Source organism: Alosa pseudoharengus, unplaced genomic scaffold, assembly GCF_046254945.1.
Source record: "Alosa pseudoharengus isolate Yale_2024_CS ecotype anadromous, Long Island Sound unplaced genomic scaffold, YU_APseudo_1.1 YU_APseudo_1.1_scf_14, whole genome shotgun sequence".
Classification (NCBI taxonomy): Eukaryota; Metazoa; Chordata; class Actinopteri; order Clupeiformes; family Clupeidae; genus Alosa; species Alosa pseudoharengus.
Window position 1 is genome coordinate 21,377,618 of NW_027468609.1, and position 21,002 is coordinate 21,398,619.

General features: G+C 40.6%; 1 protein-coding gene across 1 annotated transcript; it reads left to right on the plus strand.

Annotated features, from left to right (window-relative positions):
- Window positions 1–668: 668 nt before the first annotated feature.
- LOC143123051 (myosin heavy chain, fast skeletal muscle-like) lies at window positions 669–12,092 on the plus strand. Its single transcript, XM_076284163.1, has 38 exons — window positions 669–872; window positions 967–1,104; window positions 1,191–1,347; window positions 1,449–1,476; window positions 1,602–1,722; window positions 1,811–1,903; window positions 2,261–2,324; window positions 2,409–2,507; window positions 2,603–2,706; window positions 2,788–2,926; window positions 3,470–3,588; window positions 3,748–3,897; window positions 3,992–4,162; window positions 4,252–4,552; window positions 4,639–4,703; window positions 4,789–4,876; window positions 4,965–5,082; window positions 5,178–5,301; window positions 5,398–5,534; window positions 6,726–6,981; window positions 7,096–7,338; window positions 7,431–7,607; window positions 7,699–7,844; window positions 7,944–8,034; window positions 8,123–8,512; window positions 8,609–8,854; window positions 8,949–9,145; window positions 9,247–9,430; window positions 9,511–9,676; window positions 9,769–9,893; window positions 9,981–10,289; window positions 10,434–10,637; window positions 10,744–10,869; window positions 10,967–11,137; window positions 11,223–11,327; window positions 11,410–11,505; window positions 11,851–11,982; window positions 12,072–12,092. The coding sequence occupies exons 1-38, from the start codon at window positions 669–671 to the stop codon at window positions 12,090–12,092; spliced, it is 5,805 nt and encodes a 1,934-aa protein (XP_076140278.1).
- The last annotated feature ends 8,910 nt before the right edge of the window (window positions 12,093–21,002 follow it).

The following is a 21,002-nucleotide window of genomic DNA, read 5'->3' on the forward strand; positions in this document are numbered from 1 at the left end:
GATGCCCGTTTGCACATTAACAAGTTTTTGTGTAAACTAGGCTGTTGGTGTTGTTTTATAGCCTTTTGCTTGTGTGTAGTTATTTGCTAGATTTTGACAAGAGCTTGTGATAGCATGGGCTGTAAAACACAGTCCACTAGCTTATGTGGTGAACCCCTCTACTTTAAGCTTATATCTTGATGTGTTTATCAACACACTGTATAGAACTAACTGTAACTGTATAGAATGTGGTGCTATCAGAGCAAGATGTTACAGATGGCGCATGGGAAAAAAATGCAGAGATTTAAGTGGCATCGAAATGAAGCACCAAAATCCACGTTGTTATTTGATGTCATTACTACAGTACCGTCTGCCGTACTGCCAACCTTATATTCAATGTGTAAATTAGTATAATGGGGGATGGGATTAGATTTCAGGACAATAATGCAATAAATAAATTGGTTCCATTATTATTTAGATATCAACGGACTGTTTTGTATTTGACTTTTTAATGAATTGCATTTTGAGTACCCTATGTACATTGATAAGCTCCATATATTGAGGTGTGACAGACAACTGTAGTTTTGTCCCCTAATGACTGTATACTGTACATGTCTGATTGTTCAAAACATTTTGTGTTGAAAACTGTTTGCTCTTCATGTTTATGATTAATGCAGTAACCAGCAACCATGGGGGACAGTGATATGGCCACGTATGGCAAAGCTGCCGTCTACCTTCGTAAGCCTGAGAAGGAGAGAATGGAGGCCCAAAGCAAGCCCTTTGATGCAAAGACTGCTTGCTTTGTGGTTGATAAAGAGGAGTTGTACGTCAAGGGTACAATTAAAAAGAAGGATGGCGCCAAAGTCGTTGTTGAAACACTTGAAACCAAGGAGGTACTTTAGCAAGGCTGTTGAAATTGTTCACTCAGAAAGTGTCTTGAGTACATCTTTTTGTTAAAGCTGTTTTCTACATTGGTTTCAGGAAAAGACAGTGAAGGAAGATGAAGTCTTCCCCTTGAATCCTCCCAAATACGACAAAATTGAGGACATGGCAATGATGACCCACCTCAATGAAGCCTCTGTCCTGTATAACCTCAAAGAGCGTTATGCAGCATGGATGATCTATGTAAGCATTACTCTTGTAAACAAATTAAGAAAATAAAATGAATTTGAAAAGCTGAAAAAACAGTTTTCTTTATTTCTTCATTCTAGACCTACTCTGGACTTTTCTGTGTCACTGTGAACCCCTACAAGTGGCTCCCAGTATACGACCAAGAAGTGGTGAATGCCTACAGAGGCAAGAAGCGCGTGGAGGCCCCGCCCCACATCTTCTCTGTCTCTGACAACGCATTTCAGTTCATGCTCCAAGGTATACTTTCAGTTTTAAATCCATCACTGAATAATACATTATATATTTGATTCATTTATGTAAAATGAACAATTCATGTCAATCTCTATTTTGCCCCACAGACAGAGAGAATCAGTCTGTCCTGATCACGTAAGTGTCTATGCATCCCTTAAAACTGTTTACATTATTAAAAGGCTAAACCTTTACATTATCTTCTGCATCTTCTGGTACACGTAATTGTGATATAGAAAATTGCAATATCTTTTGTTATACAGTGGAGAATCTGGTGCTGGCAAGACTGTAAACACCAAGCGTGTCATCCAGTACTTTGCAACAATTGCAGTGTCTGGTGGGAAGAAGTCAGACGCACAAGCCGGCAGCAGTGGAAAAATTAAGGTATAGGACCCCTTGCATATTTATAGGCAAATTGTCACATAGCAACACAGACATTAACTTCAATGACAATATATCTATTGACGTGCAGGGCTCTCTTGAAGACCAGATTATTGCCGCAAACCCACTGCTGGAGGCTTATGGTAATGCCAAGACTGTGAGGAATGACAACTCTTCACGTTTTGTAAGTTTAGTTTCTCATCTAGTCTAGTGGGTTTTTTTTGTTTTCGTTTTTTTTTTTTTCGTTTTTCGTTTTTAGATAGAATCGATTTCTTAGGGTTTTTCTTTTAACTCAAATGTATCATGCATTTTGTTTTATATCTATTAGTATATCTTTTGAAAAACTTAAACTTAAACCTCTACACCATCATTTTTTTATTTTTTGTGTTAGTAAAGGCAGTATTTATTGTTACTCTTAGGTCTATTACTGAATATTTAAATATTTATTAAATACTTGAATATTTTACTCATGTGTAACCTGCTTTGGTTAAAAGCATGAGCTAAATGAATATATGTTATGTCAAAATGTAATCTCAAACAGGGAAAATTCATCAGAATTCACTTCGCCACATCTGGAAAACTGGCTAGTGCTGATATTGAGACTTGTAAGTATAATTGTTCAAGGTAGAAATTTACTTTTATTGCCTTAAATGTATCAAATTAAAATACATCCTTCCCTGCTTAAAAAGACCTGCTGGAGAAGTCTAGAGTGTCATTCCAGCTTCCTGATGAGAGAGGCTACCACATCTTCTTCCAGATGATGACCAACCACAAGCCTGAAATTATAGGTAAGACTAATAATTTCACCAAAGGTTCAAAACATTTTCATTTAATTCAATAAATATAGTTCTGAATTTCTAAATCCATTTTTTAATCCCGACAGAAATGTCCCTCATCACTACCAACCCCTATGACTTCCCAATGTGCAGTCAGGGTCAGATCACTGTGGCGAGCATTGATGACAAAGAGGAGTTGGATGCCACAGATGTAAGTTTTCCAATAATGGGTTTTCCCCTCTTCAATTTCTTGAAGAAAGCTTTAAAATAATCAAATAATTTATAATTCTAGGATGCCATTGACATCCTGGGTTTCACTGCAGATGAGAAAGTCACCATTTACAAGCTGACTGGTGCTGTGATCCATCATGGCAACATGAAGTTCAAGCAGAAGCAGCGTGAGGAGCAGGCTGAGCCTGATGGCAATGAGGGTAGGTTACAACACTCTACTGAATCAGTCAGTTCTAGTAATAACTACAAGGTACTCTTAGTTATTGAGGTAATTGTATTCTGTTAATTTAAAGTTAAATATGACTGATATCAAGTTTACACTTTTATCAAAAATGACAAAAACGGACTGGCACTGGCAGATTTGAAAAGTGCACCCAGGACGACTGACAATGCTACACCATGCACAAAAGTGTCATACCCACATGCTATTTATATCAACATACAGTATGTATATTTATGTATATTCATATTCTAAATTTTCTTCTGGATTAAGAAAGTATCTATCTTCTTTTAAAGACAAACATTTACAAAACAATGGTCATTCAGATACCTTTATGTTTTTGTGAGAGATATAGCCTTTAACCTAACACTATCTTGGACAAACGTTTTGATCTAGGGAGAAGAGACTGAGGTGGACAAACTTGTTTCATATGTTGTCCCAAATTTGTTTGGAGTGTGGAGTATGAAATTTGTTGTTATAAATTCCAAATCATCTAAATGCTTCACTGTTGCACTTTTGTTAGATGCTGACAAAATCTCTTACCTCTTGGGCCTGAACTCCGCTGACATGCTGAAGGCTTTGTGCTACCCAAGAGTGAAAGTCGGAAATGAGTATGTCACCAAGGGTCAGACTGTTCCACAGGTATTATTTTAGTCACTAAAAAGTTTACGTAAGATCACAAACCACTTGGCAGTATTTGGACAGAATTACTAGTAGTATAATTACCTGCTTTTATCCTATAAGCATTTTACTTTTTGGTCTCTGAGCATGGATGACCACTGCTTGAATATTCTGTTTCAGGTCAATAACTCAGTTATGGCCTTGGCCAAGTCTATCTATGAGAGGATGTTCTTGTGGATGGTCATCCGTATTAACCAGATGCTGGACACTAAACAGCCAAGGCAGTTCTATATCGGTGTGCTGGATATTGCTGGCTTTGAGATTTTTGATGTAAGTATAAGTTAACACCATTTTTCACTCACACCACAATGTAGTATAATTTCAGTAGGGGGCATTCATATTACAAAATATTTTTGAATCACAGTACAACAGCATGGAACAGCTATGCATCAACTTCACCAATGAGAAACTGCAACAGTTCTTCAACCACACCATGTTCGTTCTGGAGCAAGAAGAGTACAAGAAAGAGGGCATTGTATGGGAGTTCATTGACTTTGGCATGGACTTAGCCGCTTGCATTGAGCTCATTGAGAAGGTCAGTTTTAATCAGTCAAATAAGCCAACTGCTAGATTTATATTGTTTTATAATATCCACTTTTAAAACTAAGCTCATTTTCCCAACAGCCTATGGGAATCTTTGCCATCCTTGAAGAGGAGTGCATGTTCCCCAAGGCCTCTGACACCACTTTCAAGAACAAGCTGTATGACCAGCATCTTGGCAAAAATCAGGCCTTTGAGAAGCCCAAGCCCAAAAAGGGCAAGGCTGAGGCCCACTTCTCCTTGGTGCACTATGCCGGCACTGTGGACTACAATGTTACTGGGTGGCTGGACAAGAACAAGGATCCACTGAACGATTCTGTTGTGCAGCTGTACCAGAAGTCGGGAGTAAAACTCCTGCCTGTCTTGTACCCACCTGTTGTTGAGGGTAACAAAAAACCTATACAAGTCTACAAGCTAATGCAAAAATACCCAATTTATACCTCAATAATTGAATAATGTTTATGTCAACAGAGGCTGGTGGTGGTAAGAAGAAGAAGAAGGGTGGCTCCATGCAGACTGTGTCATCACAGTTCAGGGTATGTATATTAAACCAATAACAACAAATCAATCATCTAATAGAATGGTGAAGAGGATGTTTTGATTGCATTCTTATCCCAACAGGAGAACTTGGGCAAGCTGATGACCAACTTGAGGAGCACCCATCCTCACTTTGTGCGTTGTCTGATTCCAAATGAAATTAAGAAACCAGGTAAAGGGCGCTTGGAAGTCAATAAAGATGTGTGCATTACTCATGTATTACATTGAGAATAGAAGATCTCATGACATGTATTTGACAGGTTATATGCAGAACTTCCTGGTCATCCACCAGCTCAGGTGCAATGGTGTGCTGGAGGGTATCAGAATCTGCAGAAAGGGTTTCCCAAGCAGAATCCTCTATGGTGACTTCAAGCAGAGGTGAACTTAGAAAGCCAATGAAGTATGACACATATTCAATACTGTATTTAGAGAAAAAGTAATGATCTACATGGACATTAATTTACTCTGTCCAGATACAAAGTGCTAAATGCCAGTGTCATCCCTGACGGCCAGTTCATTGATAACAAGAAGGCTGCTGAGAAGCTCTTGGGATCCATTGATGTTGATCACACGCAATACATGTTTGGACACACAAAGGTAGATAGGTTTCATACAATCTATTATCATGAGTACAAACAAGAGCACAGTTTTTTCTGTGTCAAATAGATGCTTATATTTTCATTCATCCCTCAGGTGTTCTTTAAAGCTGGTCTGCTGGGTGACCTTGAGGAGATGCGAGATGAGAAACTGGTTTCCCTGGTCACAATGACTCAGGCTCTCTGCCGTGCATACCTGATGAGGAGGGAGTTTTCAAAGATGATGGAAAGGAGGTAAATTTGTATATCAAAAGAACTCAGAAGTCTGCAAGACTGCTATAGTATGAGTAGTAGGCATATTAATTGTATAGTACGCCTCGGTATCCCTCTCAATTGATAGTGCACTGCTGTTTGCTAAATGATAAGCAATATTAATATTTCTATTTTTTCTCAAAAATATGTCTCAGAAGATCCTATTGCACTTTCTACTAGGGATGTAACGGTGTTGTCAATTTCACGATATCGCAATAACAAAAGTGTCTCGATATCATCATGGACATGTAATGGTATGGTATCAAACGATAGGTCTCCTGAGCAAAAAATGGTTTCATCTGCCGTGGAGCAGAGTGAAGATAATAATTAAAATGACAGAGACCATCATCCTATGCATGCCTATTATCCTTTGCGCTCTGGTCGTCGGTTGCCTCTACAGATCTAGGCCTACAGCAAAATTGGTAGATGCCGGTGTTGGCGAGACAATATAGAGCATGAATACAAGAGTTTAAAGTGTCAAGTGTTTCTCATGCTATTTTTTCATTTGCGCCTCCTCCGGTCTATATTTGATTAGACCTGTTATAAGAGTTGAGAGCTTATGACGGGATCTGTCCATTTTCATCATGTTATCGTTATGGTATTTAGCAGACGCTTTTGTCCAAAGCGACATACAAATAACAGTACAATAGTCCACAGAGATGTTTTATGTATCAACCGAACAACTAAACTCGTCTATGAACGCACCATTAGGCTACTTTTTGTCTAATGTAGGCTATTGGTGTCATAGTTCATAGAAAAACAGTCAGGGGGCGCTGTGGCGCAACAGGCTACAGCGCCCGTACCATGTACGGGTCCAAGTGCCCATGGGGACTCAGGTTCGAATCCGACCTGCGGTCATGTCCCGATCCCACCCCACCCCATCGCTTTCTCTCCCACTCACTTCCTGTCAATCTTCACTGTCCTGTCAGAATAAAGGCAAAAAGCCCAAAAAATATACTTAAAAAAAAAAAGAAAAACAGTCAGACTGAAACGTAGTAGCCAAAAAGGTAGCTCTGCAGTATTGCAATACATATTGTAACGTGGACATGTTATTGGGGTATTATCGTATCATAAGATTTTGATATAGTTACATCGCTACTTTCTACACAATTCATGTAATTATAATTTTACAACCTATATTTAAGGATGCATTTCACCACCCTTCTTGTGTAGGGAGTCTGTCTACACCATCCAGTACAATATACGCTCATTCATGAATGTCAAGCACTGGCCTTGGATGAAGGTTTACTACAAGATCAAGCCTCTGCTGAAGAGTGCTGAAACTGAGAAGGAGCTGGCCAACATGAAGGAGAACTATGATAAACTCAAAGTGGACTGTGCAAAGGCAACAGCCAGGAAGAAGGAGCTAGAGGAGAAGATGGTGGCTCTGGTGCAAGAGAGGAATGACCTGGCGCTGCAAGTGTCATCTGTAAGTGCATAGTGTACCATTTCAATATTCACAATCATACAACTACCCAGTCTCAGATTTGTGTTTTCAATAAAAAGTATGTATTGTCATGCTTCCATCTTATGTTTACAATAGGGAAATGAGGGTCTCAATGATGCTGAGGAGAGGTGTGAGGGTCTTATCAAAAGTAAGATCCAGCTCGAGGCCAAGCTCAAAGAGACAACCGAGAGACTGGAGGATGAAGAGGAAATCAATGCTGAGCTGACTGCCAAGAAGAGGAAACTGGAGGATGAGTGCTCTGAGCTCAAGAAGGACATTGATGATCTGGAGCTGACCTTAGCCAAAGTGGAGAAGGAGAAACATGCCACCGAGAACAAGGTTGGGATTTGTAAAGGGGCGATCAATGTAGTCTGTCGAAAATAAAGTATCTTATTTACACTGTTCACAAATGTAAAACTTTCTATGTGCAGGTCAAGAACCTAACTGAAGAGATGGCCTCACAGGATGAGTCCCTTGCTAAGCTGACAAAGGAGAAGAAAGCCCTCCAAGAGGCCCACCAGCAGACTCTTGATGATCTTCAAGCAGAGGAAGACAAAGTCAACACTCTGACCAAGTCAAAAACTAAGCTTGAACAGCAAGTGGATGATGTAAGTACAAAAATCAACATTTGACAACTTCTCACACTGAAATTTCACCATTGACAATACAACATACTCACCTCACACTTCAAATTGGCAGCTTGAGGGTTCCCTGGAGCAAGAAAAGAAGCTCCGTATGGACCTTGAGAGAGCCAAGAGAAAGCTTGAGGGTGACCTGAAACTGGCCCAGGAGACCATCATGGATCTGGAGAATGACAAGCAGCAGTCTGATGAGAAGATAAAAAAGTAAAGGCATTATTTATTACAACATATCACTGTTCAATTCCCATGTATGCAGCCAACTTCAGAAATTATTCTTTGTTTTCTTCAATCTTTTTTAATCAGGAAGGACTTTGAAACGAGTCAACTTCTTAGTAAGATTGAAGATGAACAATCACTTGGTGCTCAGCTGCAGAAAAAGATCAAGGAGCTTCAGGTTTAATTATTCTCCACCAACTCAAAGTCTGAGCTTTTTTGCAGGTTTCTGTATTATTAATATACTATCATATTTTTTTTCTCGATAGGCCCGCATTGAGGAACTGGAGGAAGAGATTGAGTCTGAGCGTGCAGCTCGTGCCAAGGTTGAGAAGCAGCGAGCTGATCTCTCCAGGGAACTCGAAGAGATTAGTGAAAGGCTTGAGGAAGCTGGTGGTGCCACTGCTGCTCAAATTGAGATGAGCAAAAAGCGTGAGGCTGAGTTTCAAAAGTTGCGTCGTGATCTTGAGGAGTCCACCCTGCAGCATGAAGCCACTGCGTCAGCTCTCCGCAAGAAGCAGGCCGACAGCGTGGCTGAGCTGGGAGAGCAGATTGACAACCTCCAACGTGTCAAGCAGAAGCTTGAGAAGGAGAAGAGTGAATACAAGATGGAGATTGATGATCTCTCCAGCAATATGGAGGCTGTTGCTAAATCTAAGGTTGGTGAGATGTTTACCCTCATGCTACCTTGTCAACAAATCAACTTACAATAATTGTATTAACTTTTTGCTACTAACGGACATTATCATAAACAGACAAATCTGGAGAAGATGTGCCGTACCCTTGAAGACCAACTTAGTGAAACCAAGGCCAAGAGTGATGAGGGTGCTCGTCAGGTCAATGACCTCAGTGGTCAGAGAGCAAGACTTCAGACTGAAAATGGTGAGCTTAGCCGCCAGGTTGAGGAGAAAGATGCTCTTGTATCTCAGCTGACCAGAAGCAAACAGGCCTTCACTCAGCAAGTTGAGGAGCTGAAAAGACTGAATGAAGAGGAAGTCAAGGTACTGTTGCCTTTGCATGAAATGAAGAATTTGGATTACATTGATCACATTTGGGGAAATGCTTTAATAAACACCCTTACTTGTTAACAAACAGGCCAAGAATGCCCTGGCTCATGCTGTTCAGTCAGCTCGCCACGACTGCGACCTTCTAAGGGAGCAGTTTGAGGAGGAGCAGGAAGCAAAGGCTGAGCTTCAACGTGGCATGTCCAAGGCCAACAGCGAGGTTGCTCAGTGGAGGTCCAAGTACGAAACTGATGCCATCCAGCGCACTGAGGAGCTTGAGGAGTCCAAGTATGTGCTAAAGATGCAAAAACAAAGTTTTGGATATATTTTGTTAACTAAAACGTTCTAAAAAATCTTTTCTGTCTTAAATCTGATGCTTTTTCCTTCAGAAAAAAGCTTGCCCAGCGTCTCCAGGAGGCTGAGGAGCAAATCGAGGCAACCAACTCAAAATGTGCCTCTCTAGATAAGACCAAGCAGAGACTCCAGGGTGAGGTTGAGGACCTCATGATTGATGTGGAGAGAGCCAATGGTCTAGCTGCCAACCTTGACAAGAAGCAAAGAAACTTTGACAAGGTAATTCCTCCAAAACATCATTCAGATGTGGAATGTAGGTGAATAAGTTTAAGCCTCACAACAACATCTGTTTCTAAAAGGTCCTGGCAGAATGGAAGCAGAAGTACGAGGAGGGTCAGGCAGAGTTGGAGGGTGCCCAGAAAGAGGCTCGTTCTCTCAGCACTGAGCTGTTCAAGATGAAGAACTCCTATGAAGAGTCTCTTGACCACCTTGAGACCCTGAAGAGGGAGAACAAAAATTTGCAACGTGAGTCAAAAACAACCCAATACATATCCCACTCAAAAAATATTTTTAAACTTTCAGATAATGTTTGCTGTAATATAACTGCATATTTGCAGAGGAGATCTCCGACCTGACTGAGCAGCTTGGTGAGACTGGAAAGAGCATCCATGAGTTGGAGAAGGCCAAGAAGACTGTTGAGACTGAAAAGACTGAGATCCAGACAGCCCTGGAAGAGGCTGAGGTAAAAATCAGGAGGGGTTTCCTACACAGTCAGAAACGGAAATTATGATGTTTTTTATATTTTAAAATTCTTGATTTTCTTGTTTAGGGAACTCTTGAGCATGAGGAGTCCAAGATTCTTCGTGTCCAACTTGAACTCAACCAGATCAAGGGTGAGGTTGACAGGAAGCTTGCGGAGAAGGATGAGGAGATGGAGCAGATCAAGAGGAATGCCCAGAGGATAGCTGACACCATGCAGAGCACTCTGGACTCTGAGGTCAGGAGCAGAAATGATGCCCTGAGAATCAAGAAGAAGATGGAGGGAGACCTCAATGAGATGGAGATTCAGTTGAGCCATGCTAACCGACAGGCTGCCGAGTACCAGAAACAACTGAGAAATGTGCAGGGTCAACTTAAGGTCAGTTGTGCAATAAAATAGTACAATGATCCTATCTTACTTTAATTACTATTTGGTTAATCGTTCAAGAATGTCCATGAATCAATATTATATAATTTTGGCTTGGTAGTATGGCACATCTTTTGTCATTCCATGTTTTTTTAGGATGCCCAACTGCACCTTGATGATGCTGTCAGAGGACAGGAAGATGGGAAGGAGCAGGTTGCCATGGTGGAGCGCAGGAACGGCCTGATGGTGGCTGAGATTGAGGAGCTCAGAGTTGCTCTGGAGCAGACAGAGAGAGGCCGCAAAGTGGCTGAACTGGAGCTGGTTGATGCCAGTGAGCGTGTTGGCCTCCTGCACTCTCAGGTGGGGATATATTTTTCTCACCAAAAAAATATTTTCTATTGTACCCACAGTTCTTTCAAAATATTTTTCACCATATAACATATTTGCAATTATTTCTGAATGTCAGAACACAAGTCTGATTAACACCAAGAAGAAGCTTGAGGCTGACTTGGTTCAGATCCAAGGTGAGGTTGATGACATCGTCCAGGAGGCTAGAAATGCTGAGGATAAGGCCAAGAAAGCCATCACTGATGTAAGCAATGTTTTATTTTGAACTTTGGTACTGCATATTATGAGCTAAATACTGTACGTAACTTCTGTGATCTAAAACACAATTTCCCATTATTCAGGCTGCCATGATGGCAGAGGAGCTGAAGAAGGAGCAGGACACCAGTTCTCATCTGGAGAGGATGAAGAAGAACCTGGAGGTCACTGTGAAGGATCTGCAGCACCGCCTGGATGAGGCTGAGAATCTGGCCATGAAGGGTGGCAAGAAACAACTCCAGAAACTGGAGTCCAGAGTAAGTGACTAAACTTGGGTGAGATATTCTGAATGTAATAAATAAAATAAAGACATTGTGAAATGAAAATCTTGCTTATGTAAAGGTTCGTGAGTTGGAAAGTGAGGTTGAAAATGAACAGCGACGTGGTGTTGATGCTGTCAAGGGAGTCCGCAAATACGAGAGGAGAGTGAAGGAGCTCACCTACCAGGTACAAAGTTTCTTTCACCACTATTGAACAGCATTTATCTCAAGGAGGACAATGATTGACAGATTGTTTTTTCTTTTTGTAGACTGAGGAGGACAAGAAAAACGTCAACAGACTGCAGGACCTTGTTGACAAGCTGCAGCTGAAGGTCAAATCCTACAAGAGGCAGGCTGAGGAAGCTGTAAGTTGTTTCTTGTGTTGCCTATATGGTCAAACGTCTTGCCTTTCATATTAATAAAAATGACAATGTCTAATTTGAAAACACTGGACTAAAAAGAATAAAAGAAACAACTTTTCGGTTCATCCAAACACCATCATCAGTTTTAATGAATGCAACAGGAAGGATGAACACCAAAACATTTTGTATCTCTTAGTCCTTTAAGTTCAGTGTTTTGAAAGTAAACGTTTTAAAAGAACTGCTATCACCTGGACCCTAAATGAATCTTCATAGACACACACACAAAAAAAAGATTGGTTTGCTTCAAAACAGAAGCATCTGAGCTCAAACATACTTTTTCATTATTAGGAGGAGCAATCCAACTCCCACCTGTCTAAGTTCAGGAAGGTTCAGCATGAGCTGGAGGAGGCTGAGGAGCGTGCTGACATTGCTGAATCCCAGGTCAACAAGATGAGAGCAAAGAGCCGTGATTCTGGAAAGGTAAATCTAATTTGCCATATTTCATTGTATTATAAGCCATCATATGTTCATACTCAATTTTATTTCATTCCTCAATTTCTCTTTCTCAGGGTAAGGAGGCTGCAGAGTAAATCCTGTGAAATCTTCTGACCAGTCACTCATTTGGATTAATATCCTGATTGCTGTGACCACTCTGTAACTCCTACATAATAAAAGTCTCTTCAGAATATGAGTTTATTGTTTTTAATTAGAATCAGAATGAATTGTGATCAGAATTTGTAACATGTTTCGACTATTCTATCTGCATTTAAAATCACTCAATCATAGTTTCGTTGGCTAAAACATACTTGTTTGCCAATAATGAACAATGTGGTAACACGTTCTATGAAGGTCACTGTTATAATGAGTTATGCATACATTCATAACACCTTATATTGTGATCATAAGTAATTATAATAATACTTAAAATAGTTCACAAACAAGCATAAGACTCTTTTGCAATCCTCAATGCATTATGAACTGTTGCTTGAATGCATTATAACTAATGGTTATAACAGAACACCAACCCCACCCCCCGCAACACAAGCACACGCACACAAAATTGCATGTGTGTGATGGAGATTCACCAAAATGATCAGAAAGAGCCATGCACAGTTGCTACCTGACTAATCATCGCTACCACCTGTTAAACTGAATTCTCCCAACTTCCGAAACCGAAACGCAGATATCGTATAGCCATAGAACAATTAAATAGCCATCAATGAAAACACAGCAACTCATATGCGTGGCGCCTACACAATAACAACACAATTGCTTAATTTAGCCACACACACCGAAATTTCGCGTTGCTCTCATTGAGGTTGAACAGAGACGAAATTCGGCCTGGTTGGGCGAAATGAGAGCGAAAAGTTTAACTTTATTTAAATGAGGACCATTCGAGAACCAATCAGGTCCGTGTGATTGTGTTTGGAGGCGGGAGTTACAAAAAAGTCTGACCAAGATGGCGGAGACTACCTGAGCTGTTACACGAAAATATGTATGTGATTAAAATGTTTCTACACAAACATTGGCACTTGTATCAACACGAATTGTGGTTTATATGCCACACAAACTTTTCGGACATTGGATTGCATTGTAAACCTAGCTAGACAGCTAGGCTACATGCTGCAACACAGGTATGAAATATATTATGTCTTATTGACCTTGTTGTTTCTATGAACATGAATTGTTGTTTATAGGCAACATCAACTTAGTCGAGGCATAAAGACCCCTGGATATCTTCATTAAGTATTTAAACGTTTGAACTAGCTGATTAGCCTAATTAGCTCGCTTGCCACCACTGGCTAGACACTGTCAAAAGGTTAGCGGTTTGGCCGTCACCCCCGCCCCCCCGAGGCGAAATTTCGCTGGCCGAAAATCGCGAGGTTTTTCGCTGTGTGGAAACCCACTGTAACAGTGTGGCGCAGCGGTCAGATAGCCTTCCACAAAAAGGTCACAGAAAATGCACCTCACATATGCCTACTCCTAAGGGTGTCATGATTTCGATTTTATTTCGAAATCGATCGAAATTACATCTCAATCTCGAACTTCGAACTTAAAAGTAGAATCGACGATGCAGCCACACCCCCAATGTCACGTCCAGCATGTATGCCAAGACGCACAAACACACATGCACGTGCTGAACTGCAGCGTCAACACTCCTCTAATTTTAGGCTGCAGCCAGTTAAAATATAGGCCTACACATCAACCTACCGAAAATCAAAGCCCCTCTTGCTACTTTGAAATCACCGGTGTGGAAGTATTCGTTCATTCACGTCAATTAAAACTAACTTAGCCTACTCAACTTAGCAAGTGAAAAGATGGTCTAATTACAGTCCAAAGTTACTTTAAGGCTTAAAATGCAAATTTATAAGTACATATTCCATGAACACTAACCTTGGGTCTCTTCGGAGTGTGCTGAAACAATCAAATTAACATTCTGTGTTGTTTCATTTTACTATGTTCACGTCTCTGTTTTAGCCTAAAGTTCTGTTTACATTACAACCTCGCGGTTGGAACGGTGTCAAAGCGGTTTCAAAATAAAAGCCCCCCCGAAAAAGAAAAGGAAAAGGCCAAAAAGAGTAAATAACATATAAGGAATGCATTAATAGTAATATTTTAAAAAGATCGAAAATCGAATCGAATCGTGACTTTAAAATCGAAAATTACATCGAATCGAGGATTTGGAGAATCGTGACACCCCTACCTACTCCATAAAAAAGCAGCCTGTAACTCATCCATTAGAAGTTCACTCTACGGGCCTTCTGTTCAGCAAAGTCATTGATATATCGTTGAAACCCAACTGCCTGGCTCTGCTGTTCTTTATGGAGAGTATAGCCAATCCACTCAATCGTTCTTGTCCCATGCTAGCCTAATTGAATTGCTATAATCAACGCCAGCAGGAACATTCGAGGTGTTTTAAAAAAAAAAGTTTCATTCATTTGGATTTAGTCTCCTCCTGTTCTCATCTTTCTTTTCTCTTCGTGTGCCACTTTTATGCTTACTAATTGCTGATTGCATTGCTGATTATTATAACTAAGCTACAACACATCCAGAAGTAGCCTCACAACGTAATTTAATCACAAATAGGGAGGGAAAGTGAAAACCAGCGCCCCAAGTGGTTGCGTTCCTATCGAAGAGCAGCTTCAATGTTAAAGGGACACCAGGCAAGCCTGCTGCTTTTTCTCTACGAAACTCCCCCTCGCTCGGTCTGAAGCTCTTTTCCTTTTCTTTGCGTCTTCTGTCAAGGGTTTTCGCTGCTTCTTCGCCGGCTCTGCCATTATACACACGTTTGCAACAATCTCTAGCGTTTCGTTAGCCTGCCTGCTTCGGTCGGCGGGTAGGATACACTGAACTTGCAAGCGGGATATTCTTCCTACAGGCAATAGGGGCGGGCGAGAGAGTCTTAATTCGCCCTGTAACGAGTCATTTAACCATACCGACTTACGAAGATGAGTAATTAACACGAAAACGTTGCCTGGTGTCCCTTTAAGTCCTGAAGGGGCAGAGGATCTCCGCTTAGGGACTGTTCGTTATTTATTGAAGGGGCCACCGGAGGAAAATAGGGGAGGGTCATGTCTTTTTATTCTTTGTTGAGGGGAGGGTCACCCAACTTTTTTTGTCTAGGAGGGGGGGTCACCCATCTTCATGAAAACAGCAAAAAATCAAAGTAGCTTGTTTGATTGTTGATTTGTGTCGCCATATAACGTTTTCTTTCGTTCCATAGCTGTCAATATTGAACAATGAAAATAAGGGAGATTTCCCGGGTTTCTCACGCAAAATACAGAAAAATGTCAACATTCGTCCCCATTAACGTTGGAAGGGTTGGAGCAACAAAGTAGCCTACTTTATTCACGCCTAACAACCTATATTCAGTTGGTCAACTTTATCCAGCCCTACTTGTAGTTTACCGTGTAGCCTAACTTTAAACAGTGTGCATGCTTAACATAGTAAAGCATACTTGTGCTTCATTCATCCACACATCCAGCTCCTAACGTTTTGACAAGCATTTCTACCAATTGACCTTGTTCCTGCCCATCTCTAGCTTTGCTGTCTCCTTCTTTTCTGTTTTTGCAAACAAAAATGTGTTACGTTCCAAGTAGCAGTGCGTAATTCTGCTTCATAAAGTTGAACAAATAGCCTACATTTGGTTATATAAATAGCCAGTTTATGGTCTACAGTGTAGAGTTGGTAAGTTATGGTAGGCCAACTTGGAGTGAATATACAAACAGGGGAAATTCTTTGTCTACGTAGCTGAGTAGCCTGATAGTAGGCAGGTGCGCACGTAGACATATGGCCGAACACTGCAAGCGCCAATGAATCGCGCTCTCACGACAACCACGTCGTTAACTTAAATAGGTTAACATCACTCTAAGTTCGCATTCAAGCAAGCAAAACGATGATTTGAATACATCTGTTTCACTGGAGGGGCAAGGGGGTAACAACAGGACAACACAGAGACAGGCCAGATGGCAGGACTAATGTTATGAGAGTATTACAGTAATATGGGATATTCTACGGGAAAATATTAAAACGGCAAGACAGCGGGGGAAAGTTAAAATACGTGATAAACCCGGAAAAAGTTGGCATGTTAGGTATTTTTCGGTCCCTGTGGTTATTTGTGAAATTGTGCAAACAGCCTTTCAAGTCATTTGAGAAGGAAGGAGTGGTAGCATGCAAGCTCCCAAATTGACGCTCGTCTGAGAAATGGAGTTTTGGATAATGTTCAGCTTCGGCAGCTTTACAATGACTGGGGAAGCCTAGAGACGAGTCCATAGCAACCAGTTCATGTGTTGAATTTGTTATTACCCAGTGTGCTTTGTTGGTCTTAATGTTTCATTGTTTTATTTCATGTGAATACTTACTAGAGGAGTAACTTATTTCAAGTAGGCTAATACAGTTGCAGGAAGTGTGCATTTAGTTTCCATGCTTATTGTGTTTCCACAACAATGTTAGTGAGTAAATCTACTGAAATGGCCACCATCTTGGTGAAGTGTGATGTGTAAGATCCAGTGTTGGGAGTAATGCGTTACAAAAGTAATGTAATTACTGTAATATATTGCTGTTTGCAGTAATGCGGTAATGTAAGGCATTACTAAAAAAAATTGGGTAATATTTTACTCGGTACAAACTTCAGTAACGCGCGTTACAATGCATTTTAACCCGAAATTAAGTGGTGTTTTTTTATACATATTCGCAAACACCACTGCGAGAACAACAGAGAAGAAAAAATCGCGCATAATAGTAGAACGTTATCTCCTGATACTAATTGAAGATGACTGGCTGCAGCAGACTCGAAGTCGGATTATTTGCTGGATAGACATAAGCCTACGCTCATTATTTTCAGCTTGTCAGAGACAAGGATATGAAGAACATAATAGTTAAGTAAGTGCACTTTGTGTGCGAAACCGAAAGATCTCTCTATGCCTCGCGAAATAGCACAAACAATCTTTTTGATTCTTGTTAAAACACAAACTATGCTCTTAGTAGTGCATGTCAGCTTTGTCCTGTGAACTTGAATTAAAGAGAATAAAGGGATAGAAATGCAGAAAAAGATTGTGTAGCATGGCAATGCCACCGCTCCCACCACGCGCATCATGCACTTTGCGTATAGGGCACCAAAGGACAGAGGGGGCACCCAAATATAGCCAATAGAATACATCTGTTTCACTGGAAGGGCAAGGGGGTAACAACAGGACAACACAGAGACAGGCCAGATGGCAGGACTAATGTTATGAGAGTAGCCTATTACAGTAATATGGGATATTCTACGGGAAAATATTAAAACGGCAAGACAGCGGGGGGAAAGTTAAAACACGTGATAAACCCGGAAAAAGTTGGCATGTTAGGTATTTTTCGGTCCCTGTGGTTATTTGTGAAATTGTGCAAACAGCCTTTCAAGTCATTTGAGAAGGAAGGAGTGGTAGCATGCAAGCTCCCAAATTGACGCTCGTCTGAGAAATGGAGTTTTGGATAATGTTCAGCTTCGGCAGCTTTACAATGACTGGGGAAGCCTAGAGACGAGTCCATAGCAACCAGTTCATGTGTTGAATTTGTTATTACCCAGTGTGCTTTGTTGGTCTCAATGTTTCATTGTTTTATTTCATGTGAATACTTACTAGAGGAGTAACTTATTATGACCGCCGCGCAGCGAAGCGGCGGTCATATAGGTTTTGTCAGATTTTTTATTTTTTTTTATTTTCGCATGCCCAAATTTCCGCCAATGAGTCCCGGGACACTGAAAGACCGGGGTACACGAAACTTGGTGGGCATGTAACCCCACATGGATAGCATGGAACCATCGTTTTTCGTTTTGATCTGTAGCCCCCCCGCTAGACTGGACCCCCCGAAAGGAGGGTAGGGCAGACACAGTTTTCTGTGAATATCTCGAAAACCGTAGGGTTTAGGAGGACCATTTTTTTTTTGTATGTTGATCTCAAGGGGCCATGTCAACCCATTCCATAACCACTCATTTCATGTATAGCGCCACCTAGTTAAACACAAAAAAGTAAAAATGAGGTGTTGTAATTGAAGGTATCTGTGACCTAACATAGTCAAAACTGCACGAAATTGGAAGTGTAGGGTCATTATGACACCCTCTGTATGCACGCCAAATTTTGTGGAATTCCGTTCATGGGGGGCCACACAATAAATGAATTTATGTTACTATACACCAACTGGCCTGTAGGTGGCCGGAGACAGTTTTCTGTGTATATCTTGAGAACCGTAGGGTCTAGGAGGTCCACCTTTTTTATGTATGTTGGTCTTAAGGGGGCATGTCAACCCATCCCATTACCACTTATTTCATGTATAGCGCCACCTAGTTAAAAATTAAAAAGCAAAAAATTAGGTGTTTTCATCACAATATCTCTGGCTGACAAGGTCAAAACTGCACAAAATTAAAAGTGTAGGATCATTATGACACCCTCCGAATGCATGCCAAGTTTTGTGTACTTTCGTTCATGGGGGGCCTTACAATAAAATAATTTATGTGTACATTTAATTACGTACACCAACAAGGATTCCCGGGACACTGAAAGACCGGGGTACACAAAACTTGGTGGGCATGTACCCCCACATGGATAGCATGGAACCGTCATTTTTCGTTTTGATCTGTAGCCCCCCCGCTGGACTGGACCCCCCGAAAGGAGGGTAGGCCAGACACAGTTCTCTGTGAATATCTTGAGAACTGTAGGGCCTAGGATGACCATTTTTTTCCGTATGTTTGCCTCCAGGGGTCATGTTAACCCATTTCATGTGCACACATGTGCACAAACAGATACACACACACACACATACATTCACAGTAATCATACGTATGACACATACTCACACAGTAGACATATGTACGCTTGCATGCACAGGCACATACGCAGGCACACACACAAGCACGCACACACACACTCACTCACACACACACCCACACACATAACATAAACATAACACAAACAATCAAGAATTTCTCAGAATTATGAACAGCCAAGATGGAGGTTGGGTTGTATAAAATTAATTTTACATGTGAAATCTATGAACTAATCATGTTTTGGTACTTGTTGTCTAGCAGATACCAGTGAGAATTGAGTGTGGATAATGCAATTTAGTGAGACAATTAGAATCATATAGGCCTTTCAGCGTGATTTCTTTTTGTGGAAAAAATGTGCTGGACTGGGCGGCGGTCATATTTTGTACCGCTCTGCGGTACATCTAGTTTCAAGTAGGCTAATACAGTTGCAGGACGTGTGCATTTAGTTTCCATGCTTATTGTGTTTCCACAACAATGTTAGTGAGTAAATCTACTGAAATGGCCACCATCTTGGTGAAGTGTGATGTGTCAGATCCAGTGTTGGGAGTAATGCGTTACAAAAGTAATGTAATTACTGTAATATATTGCTGTTTGCAGTGACGCGGTAATGTAAGGCATTACTAAAAAAATTGGGTAATATTTTACTCGGTACAAACTTCAGTAACGCGTTACAATGCATTTTAACCCGAAATTAAGTGGTGTTTTTTTATACATATTCGCAAACACCACTGCGAGAACAACAGAGAAGAAAAAATCGCGTATAATAGTAGAACGTTATCTCCTGATACTAGTTGAAGATGACTGGCTGCAGCAGACTCGAAGTCGGATTATTTGCTGGATAGACATAAGCCTACGCTCATTATTTTCAGCTTGTCAGAGACAAGGATATGAAGAACATAATAGTTAAGTAAGCGCACTTTGTGTGCGAAATCGAAAGATCTCTCTATGCCTCGCGAAATAGCACAAACAATCTCTTTGATTCTTGTTAAAACACAAACTATGCTCTTAGTAGTGCATGTCAGCTTTGTCCTGTGAACTTGAATTAAAGAGAATAAAGGGATAGAAATGCAGAAAAAGATTGTGTAGCATGGCAATGCCACCGCTCCCACCACGCGCATCATGCACTTTGTGTATAGGGCACCAAAGGACAGAGGGGGCACCCAAATATAGCCAATGAAAAGTAGCTTTACTGCAAACGGCATTTCACTCAATAACGTTTACAATGTCAAAATGCACTAACACCATGTTACATGCAAGTTTGATACTTTTGGGGTTCTCTCAATCTCCACCACGTAGTACTAGAATGGAATTGGTGGGTCTTCAATAATTCATTTTCCAAGCATTTCATGAAGCACATATGCCGAGTCGACTGAAACACATTCCATTCAGATAGCTATGTGGCTACCAGGCACATAATTCACTTTTAATTGCAAAAATAAATGTGAAGCAACATGTCATTGCACACTTCCATTTCCAAAGCAATGAAGGCTGCTTATAACAACTTAACATTGTGCATATTATTGTTAATATTGTGCTATCAATGTAACTTAAATAAACAAGAGCTGGCAAAAGGGCATTATGAGAACGTAAAGATAAATGTTGTTAAAGTGACAGTGCACCATTTATAAGTAAAACAGCATTTCTTCAGAAATTAATGTTTAAAAACACACAATAATGGTCTTAAATTATAAGCCTTTTTATTTTACTTTAGGTGTTTGAGTTATCATTTAAATGTCACTCACTCAAAGCCACTCAATTAGGCCACCGAAATGGCCAGCTGGCCACCATCTTGACATTTCTTTATGTAAGCTTTGATTTAGGCTCTCTGTTGATTTTCATGAGAAGGCCTAGGCCTTAAAGTTACAGTATTTCTAGCATAATTTACCAGACTTTGACCTTTTGTCGGTTTTTAACAAAATTCTGACTATGATTGTTCCTTGTATTGCATCATGAGCACTGCTCCTATTGCATTCCTAGCTCAGTCATTATGCTATACCACATCTCCCTCCATTGGAAGAGCAATGAGCTGCATTGAGCGTCATAAACTGCATTTAGAATGCCAAATCCATATTTCTAGATATTTTGGTGAAAGTAACTTAAAGTAATGCAATAGTAGTGTAATGCCTTACAATTCAGAGACAGTAATATTATAATGTAACAAATTACTTTGAAATGACAGTAATAAGTCATACATAATACA